This window comes from Acanthisitta chloris, unplaced genomic scaffold (assembly GCF_000695815.1).
Source record: "Acanthisitta chloris isolate BGI_N310 unplaced genomic scaffold, ASM69581v1 scaffold14173, whole genome shotgun sequence".
NCBI lineage: Eukaryota > Metazoa > Chordata > Aves > Passeriformes > Acanthisittidae > Acanthisitta > Acanthisitta chloris.
The window spans coordinates 1-8740 of record NW_008665518.1 but is presented as its reverse complement, the minus strand read 5'-3'; the positions used below and the strand labels follow the sequence as shown (position 1 = coordinate 8740).

Sequence of the window (8740 nt, the reverse complement as noted above, 5' to 3'; positions counted from 1 at the left end):
AGCAGGAGAGAAACATTCTTATTCAATGCACTGAAAATATGATGTAGTATGCTATGAGAGATCAGACAGTTTCATTGAGATTTAATTATGAAACCCATCCAGTCAGATTCTGTGCTGCAACCAAGAAGAATTTTACACCAGGAAACAGGCAAAGATTTTTAAGAGAGTCAAGTAAGGCATGAGAGCATCATACCACATAGGACTAAGACGGTGTGTGTTCACATGGTGCTAAACACAAAGTGACGTTTTGTTGTACTAACAAGCATTTAACACATCACCCAAACATCTGAACCCTCGAACTGTTTGAGTACCAATGCTGATTTGTAAACTATAGATACATCTTTCCTCTAAAAAACATTCCACTACTCCACTTTAATAATTTAATACAAACACTAATTAGTGAGCTAGAAAACTGACATATTTCAAGCTGTTGGGAACAAGCTCTTATTTTTTATCTATTATTTTTTTAATGCTTTAAATTCACACTGATGTGCAATACAAAGTCTTTTGAAAAAGCAATCCCTAAAGGCAAGAATTTCATATACGAGTCTTCCTGGTTTCCTACTTTGCTAACCACTGCATCAGTTTAAAAGCCTTCTAAACTCTCTTTGGCATCACTCACCATCCAAGTGCACACTTTTATTCTACACTACAAGTGAGGCTGTTCACCCTGTTTCCACTCCATCCCAAAGTAGCTCACACCTTTGTTTAAGACAAAAGGCTATAAACAGGACCTACTCTGCACGGCTTGTGTGTGATGAAGCCACAGGCAGCTTATCCCTCAGGAGCCCCTCTGCCCACACCTTTAGCTGAGCTACTGCAGAGTTATGTACAAAGGCCTAAATCTATTAAATCAACCTGTATCTATTAAATCAATATAAAAGCAGAATTCAGGTTAACAAAGACACCCACGTATAACCCTTTTCCATCATATTGATGGAGTGTACATTAAGACTGTCTCCTGCTTAAGCAAACTTTCTGTCTAACATCTTTTTAGCTACACTGGTAGAATATCACAGGAAGACCTGTCTATATATATCTGCACATAGAACCATGTATCAAAACACAACCACTGTCCAGAAAGAAATGCTGTAGGTGTTACATACTACTTTCTAAATCTGAATTACTCCTCACTTAAGGCCATTTACATGTCCAAAGTTGCACATATGTTCTTCTATGTGGGCTGCCATTAGGAAAATAATGATGCTGCCTGTTAACACCTCATTCCAAATAAACTAGCAGTGCAAAATTTACCAAGCATTTGACAAGTTCTGTTGTCCACAGGTGAGAGCTTAAGAAAATCAGAATTTTACTTACGACAAGCCACAGAACACTGGCTCTTATGCACAGAGCTTTAGAGTTTCCTTTACCCCAGTTCTCCAAACGGTATTTCGCTGTGGTATTAAATCACTGCAACTTTGGAAGCATTGTATTAATTCTTCAGGGCGGTTAGGGGCTTTGATAGCAATTGGTTTTGACTGCGTTCCTGCTTAGTGCATTAGTAGCAATAACAGAAAGCCTTACCCTGCTGGGTCGTAGGTTCAATCGGCTGAGAGGCTGCCTGCAAGACTGGCTCAGAAGCAGAGGAGTCTCCCAGCACAGAGTTTAGAGAGTTCTCAACAGAGGCAGGGGTAGCTGCAGAGGGAGAAGGGAGAACACTAGGCTTGGATGCGGGAGTCGAGGCATTCGGGGAGTTGGGAGAAGGAGAAGCTTGAGGTCCAGAGAGTGACAGAGGTGGAAAGGAAGACAGCGGGGGGGGAGGAGGTGGCGGAGGCGGTGTTGGACTTGAGGTAGAAGGTGAAGGAACCGGATAAGCCAGGTTTTCAGGAAGCCCGTTAGGAGCCGTGGGAGACGTGGACATTTGGGTCACTGGATTAGAAGCCGACACTGGGAGGACAGGTCTCGGACCAGTAGCTTTGCCTGGTGGACTGCTTATCATTACTGGAGGAGATGGGGGAAGGGGGGCAAAACTGGGCGCAGACCAGGCAACAGGCTTTGTGTTTGGAGGCAAAGTCGCCACGGCATTGACAGGAGAAGAAGGCCGAGAACTTTTGTTCAGCGGACGAGGAACCGTAGCATAATGGGGGAGAACAGGGTGGAAAGCTGAGCCTAAAGATGTAGCAAAACGTGATGCAGAGTGCCTTAGAGGCGGTGTAGGGGGAGTGGAAGTCGGTGGTGCAGAAGTCACTACAGCGTACTCCGGTGTGGCCTCTGACATTGGTGCTGAGACTGCTTTTGCATATGATGGAGGAGGTGCTGAAGGAGGCTGGCAACTGGAGTATTCAGGAAGTGGAGTGCTATACGGGGAGTTGTCGAAAGATGGAGCTGGACAGAAGATGGAAAGCAGCAAAGGCAGGATAAAAAACGGAGAAAGAGAAAAAGGGAGCTAATGAAGCAACAAAACCAGCATTCAAACAAAATGTATAAATGTAGACTACAGTTAGTACCAGAGGATTAGGCACAAGTGAAAATACTGTTAGGAAAGTTTTACATATTATCAACAGCTGATTTTAAATTTCACCGTCTATTTTTGTGCCAAAATTTGAATTCACAAGTAAATTCTAGAGAAAGTTTTCTCAAATCTCATCTGTGAGATGGATTAGATATAGGTCTGAGTAACCAGTCTTTTATCAGCTTTTATCTTCTTGTTTGGTTGCATAGTGCAAGCAAGTGTAGCGATCTTAACATTTGTTACAACTCCACTAACAAAACTCCTACCATAGGCAGCAAGTATCATTTTTCTATTCCCCAGAAAAAGCTCTACCACAAACTTGAAAGTCCTGGGAATAAAACTACCAGTAAAATCTCCTGGTCTACAGTGACCACCTCTTATACAGTATTCCTTGAATTTTGCCATGAGCTGACTTATGTTATTGACTTTGTTACTAAAGAACAACCAACTGCTTAACTAAGATTCCATTACATTACCAAAATGAGAAAGCTTTCAGTTATCACTGGATACATTTCCACAAGCAGTGCATATCTTATCTACAACACATACAAAAAATTTCACTGAAATGTTACTACAATGATAAATTAAGCAAGACTTTATACTGAAAAGCATTTCTCACACTACTATTTTGCCTTATATAGATACATACCTTATATGTTAACATACTAAACCTGATATGTTTAGGGATTTTTCCAAATTATGCAATAAGAATACATCTTGTTGAACAGAGCAAACAATGAGAAGGTCTTCAGAAAGTTTAAATCATCACAATTTAACCAATGTTGGAGGTGCCCAATGTGATTCAAGTCCTACAAGCTATCAGAGAATATGGCAACGGAGTGAGCAAATAGTGCAAAATAAAATTATTTCAGAGTTAATGGAAAATTATGACAGGAAAGCCAAATATCTTAGACTTCTTGCCATAAAAAAGGAAGGAATTCCAGCAAATAGAAGCCTGAAATGCTAACTGTTGTTACACAACTGTACTCACTGCCCTTTGTTGCTTCTCTCACAGTCCATCACCCAAACACATAAAGAGTAGTCTGGTAGTTGAATAGGCTCAGGTTTTGAAATTCTTACCAGCATTTGAAATTCTTCTCTCTCTTTCCCATTCCAATTGTTCCCTTTCCAACTGTTCTTGCCGTTCTCTTTCTTGCCTTTCCCGTTCAAGTCGTTCAAGTCTTTCTCGATCCTGCCTCTCCTTCTCTTGTCTCTCCCTTTCTAGGCGCTCTTGACGTTCCCTTTCTTGCCGTTCTCTCTCCAGTTGCTCCTGCTCTAGGCGCTCTCTTTCAAGTCTTTCCCTCTCGAGCCTCTCTCTCTCCAGCCTCTCCCGTTCCATTCGTTCACGATCCAACCTCTCCCGTTCCAGCTCCTTCTGCCTCTGTTGCTCTTGCAGCTGTCTACAATCGTGAAAAAAGGAGAAAGACTGAGCTGCGAAGCGAAAACCAAAAATATCAAGCAACTGTTCAGAGGAGAAGAGGAGAAAAGAATCAACAATCTTTGCACCAGTGAGAACAAAAGCACAGCATGCGTACCTCCATAAAATTCTGAATTCTACATGTCATTTTTTCTGAGCTGGATAATAGTTTTATTATGTTTACAGTAAAAGGAACCACATATCCAATTTCCTCTTAAATAACTGAACATTCTGAGGGACAGCTTTCAAGAGGTAAGAACAGAAAGCTGCTGCTGCTAATTTACTAACTGATACAATCTTCCCAGTTTGGGATATGGAATTACATTTGTTCTTTGCATGGTATTTTATACTAAAAGCGGTGCATAAAAGTACAGTGAAACAGCAGTAACACAAATACTCATTAAAGAAACCACTCCCAGATGAGTTAGTCAGCTAGCATTTATCCAAATTTTACAGAAGTATCAAAAATGCACGTGTCCATCTTCACCTGTATAGTACTACACACATACAACTTAAACAGCATCAAGACGAGAACACCATGAAGTCAGGGGAGAAAGCTGGACAATGGTCCAAAAAAATCCAGGGTGCATCAGCCAAGGATACACTGCAGGGAGCTGGAAGGGTTTCCAGCTCATGGGAGTCTTTGTAAAGGAAAGCAGAGGAGGGGAAGACATGGACAGGAGGAAAACACATGAAAAGTAAGGCAGAGGAAATATACAGAACTTCCTAAGGGTAACAGGGAATTGTGCAAAATACTCTGTCAAAGCCATTGAGTTGGCTGAAAGGACCTTCCTGCAAAAATATAGTGGGAAAAGCTTTAAACAACCTTTTTGCTTCTTTTTCCTCAACTTTACATTTTCTTTAGTTTAGATAAAATTAAAAAATTAATATTTCTAGTTGGCTAAAATATAGCTTTTTTTATTTTCAAAGCTTTTCCATCTCTTAAGTGAATTCACTCTGAAAGAAAAATTAGGCACATCCTCCTCCCAGCTGTGGCCAGTATGTTCCTGTCAGTATGGAGCACTGAAAATGTTACAATATTATCATCGTTCTCTACCTGAATTCTTGTTTTAAAACAAAACAAGAAGTCGTGTATATAAAGCTCATAGCCATTTTTTCTGCCACGCTTCAGATGCAAACTGAAGATAGCTTCTCACCAAACACAAAACAGCCAGCTTTTAACCATAAAGCAAAAATGAAACCTGAATTTTGACACCTTTTTATTTGGACACATCATTGGCAATGTTACACTGTATGTGTAGAGTCATATAAACTGAATTCTGAAAATGAAGGAACTTGAGCTGTTTCACTCCTTTCCATGCCCAGAAAATACTGGCATAAGTGAAAACCTCAGTCCATGAATTATTACTACCAAAGTCCATCCACTTTTCAGACCAATGTTTTTCCTTTATAAACAAAAATAAATTATACATATTGAAATTTCATAATTGCTTGGTCATCCTTAGGCTCTTTTTTTTGTGTAAAGGAGAGGTGGATGCACACATGTTTGTAGCCAAAAGGCTATTCACAGCAGAAGTCAACACGGAAAGACTGTAAAGCAGCTGTGTTTTTTTTCATTCTTTTTCATTCATTTGCCAGAAACCAGCATATTCTATGTCAAAATGTACACTCTGTTAATCCTAAAACTAAAACGTAGATACGGCATTTGAGGTTATAAACATTTCACATTATATTTAGTTTATAATACTAGAAGGTATCAACTCACTGGGTTTAACAACCCATCAAGCAACTGCCAAAAAATTTCTTTTGCTTCAGTTCTTCATTTCCTTACAGAAATAGAACCTCAATATAGGTCACTTCTCACACAAGAGCAGCATCACCAAGGCAATTCTGCAATAAGCCATACCAAGAGCTGTGCCATTTCGTATTTTCATACGCAACCGGGAAAAGAAACATTGAGGTGCTCTTCAATTAAGCTCCTTAATATTATTTAGGACAGCAAGGATGGTGGTTGATTACAAAGAACTACTGATGGATCTTGTAATTCCAACTAACCTGGGAATAAAACTGGCCAATAAAGCTTGACAGATATAACTGAAGTGAAGCAGGGGAGAGAGAGGGGAAATCTGCCAAAATCACATACAAAATGCTGGACTTTGAGTTGACTATTGACTCAGGATTGAGATATTAGGGTTATGACTGACACTTCTATGACAACATCTATTCATTGATGTGTTCTGTTCAAAAACATAAACAATCAGGAAAGGATCACAGACTAGTAAATGGCACAATTCTGCTTCACAAACCCTGCGTCTGTTTCCACCTCAGAAGGGGGAGAACAGCAGAACTGAAAAGATTCAAAGAACAATAACCCTACAATCAGATGTACCAAACTTTCCATTTAAAAATAGTTAAGCTGGAATTCTGCACTCTGGGAAAGACAATTAGAGCTCTACAAAAGCCTGAGTGATGAGGGCATTATATTACAACAGCTGAGATGAAAGATTCGAAGCAACTAATAAAAGCTAAGCTCAAAAAAACCCAAAAAACAAAAGAGCATCTCTGCACATCAAGCAAACAAGCTATGGAACTCCTTGCCAAAGTAATTCAAAGAAAGTAGGAAAAAACCCACAGGAAAAAAAATAAACAACCACCGTGGGCAGTTGTTTCGAAAACAGAAATTGCATCATGCACAAGAAGCTGTTGAAACAAAGAATGCCCAGAGGATGGAGGAGTAGCTGAGGGAAATATTCCAGGAGTTTGCCTTGGCTGAGAAGGTGATTGATTATCTAGTAAGATATAGATGAAAGGCAGTGAGATAACCACTTTCATCTACACAGGCCATGCATAAAAAAAGCACTTATTATTTAATAAATATTGAGAGACTCAGTATTTAACATTCCATTTCTTCAGGAAATGAAAGGAATAAAACCAGAATTTTTTTGAAATGAACAAAGTTGAGCACTTTCCTTACAATACAAATACTCTGCCAAGAGAGGGCAGCAAAATACCTTGCAAATGTGTGTTATATAAAATTCCCATGCAGTGAGATACAGGAGATTAAATACACCATCGTTGAGAACAATTTTTCCTCATTATATATTGCTGAACCATCCTTTTGGTAACAAAGAAAAAAATAGACAAAATAACCACCAGCCAAACAAAAAAAAAAAACAAAACCAAAAAATCCAAAACAAACAAACAAAAAACCAAACAAAAAAAAAACCAAACCAAGAAACCAAACACCAACACCCAACCAAAAAACCCACACATCACAACCCATTTTTTGGTTTTTTTTTACTCTAATTTTAATAAACCTTTCCAATAGCAAACCCAAAGTGGCTCAGGTTAGATCAGTGTGCCACTAATGCAATCAAGTTGATTTAACACAATTTAATGAGCAAAGAACGTAACAAACTATGAAGCAGCTTAACAAGTGTTACAGTTGTAGCCTAAAAAGATTTAAAAATAATTTTGATTTAAAAAGGATAAATTTATTCACATTAACCCCCCCTGATTTTGTTTAGTTAGCATTAGATAAAGCAATTTTATTTTCAAACCTTGTCAGAGATCAAAATTATATTATGCAAAAGCATTAGTAAATTCAGAGGAGTCATCACACACCAATTAAAGTATTTCTGAATGTCAAGACTGGTGGTGCAAGAACACTGTGAAAGCAATATATGACAATCTTTCAGCACAGTATCTAGCCACCAGGAAAACTTTTGAAAAAGCTAAAGAGGTACTAAAAATGTTCCAGAAAGCTGTCTTACAGTGAAATGCTTATTATGCTAAGGCAGAGTGATTCTAATTATTTTAAAACTGGGAACTACTAGAATCTAAGAGCTAATTTACATTGAATAGCTGAGACTGCTATAAAATCATACACTAAGTCAGTCACACACAAGGTACTGTTACACGTGTATTTATGTTCAGAGATCCAACTTTGGAATTTCAGAATAGCTGCCACAGCTTTAGCACAGAACCTATTCATCAAACTTCCTTTGTGGATTTTAATTAGTTTCACGCAAAAAGCATCTTGGGCAACTTCCCTTTGAGGTGTTTCGGGAGAGATTATTGATTTTTTTTTTTCTGGTGCTGTTTTTAAGTCAACTTACTTTAATATTGCATAAGCTTTTAAAATTACTTCCCCTCTTGCCCTTCTACTTTTGTTCAGTTAAAAGAGATTCAGGGAGATACTGCCAGAGGATGGATAAATAATTATATCTACAACACTAACTTCTGACTTAGTATCAGCATTAATCCTGTAGTTCTTTGGGCACTTAAGCATCAGGGGAATGACTACATTCTTGAAATAACACGTGGAAAAAATGCAATGAGCCGAGTAAAGCACAAGCTGCTGCATCCCTGCTGAAAAAAACTCACACATTCTGTGACAGTGAAAGTGTTTAGAATTTCTCCTATATGAAAACTATAAAACAAAACTGCAGTTAATTTACTTACCTAGGTACACACAAATTCTTCCTAGCTTGCTCTGAATCAGATAATAAAATAACTATTAAGAAGTCCTGCTGCTGCAGCTCCTGATGTTGTATGAAATGAGCTGATACCACATGTACACCAAGATCACTTTCTCTTATGCCTTTAGCTAGTAGCACCACTAAATTCCAAAACTAATGTGTGCGATGGGCAACTAGGAAGCTATCTCAAATCAAAACTATCTGTTATCTTTCGATCTGTATTTGGGGGTGGGAGGGGAAGAGGAGATTGTTTTAACTTCTGCTCCTGAAGATGAATGACTGACTGAGATCCTCTGGTCCTTTTGCTAAAGACTTCAACATAGTCAACTGAAAAAACTGAAGCCTCAATTATCTTAAAATATGGCCATTACCACACAGGTTGAAGACAAAGACTCTAACTAGATTAAGAATCATAGAATCAACCAGGTT

The 8740-nt window shown here is 38.6% G+C and overlaps 1 protein-coding gene across 1 annotated transcript in view; it reads right to left on the bottom strand.

Moving 5' to 3' along the window:
• Positions 1-3852, bottom strand: part of LOC103799468 (protein enabled homolog) — a gene marked incomplete at its 5' end in the record, with an annotated part of 18687 nt that extends 14835 nt beyond the window's left edge. Inside the window, 2 exon segments of the mRNA XM_009071791.1 lie at positions 1525-2325; positions 3533-3852. Of these exon segments, the coding sequence (XP_009070039.1) occupies positions 1525-2325; positions 3533-3852 (1121 nt within the window).
• Positions 3853-8740: the final 4888 nt, after the last annotated feature.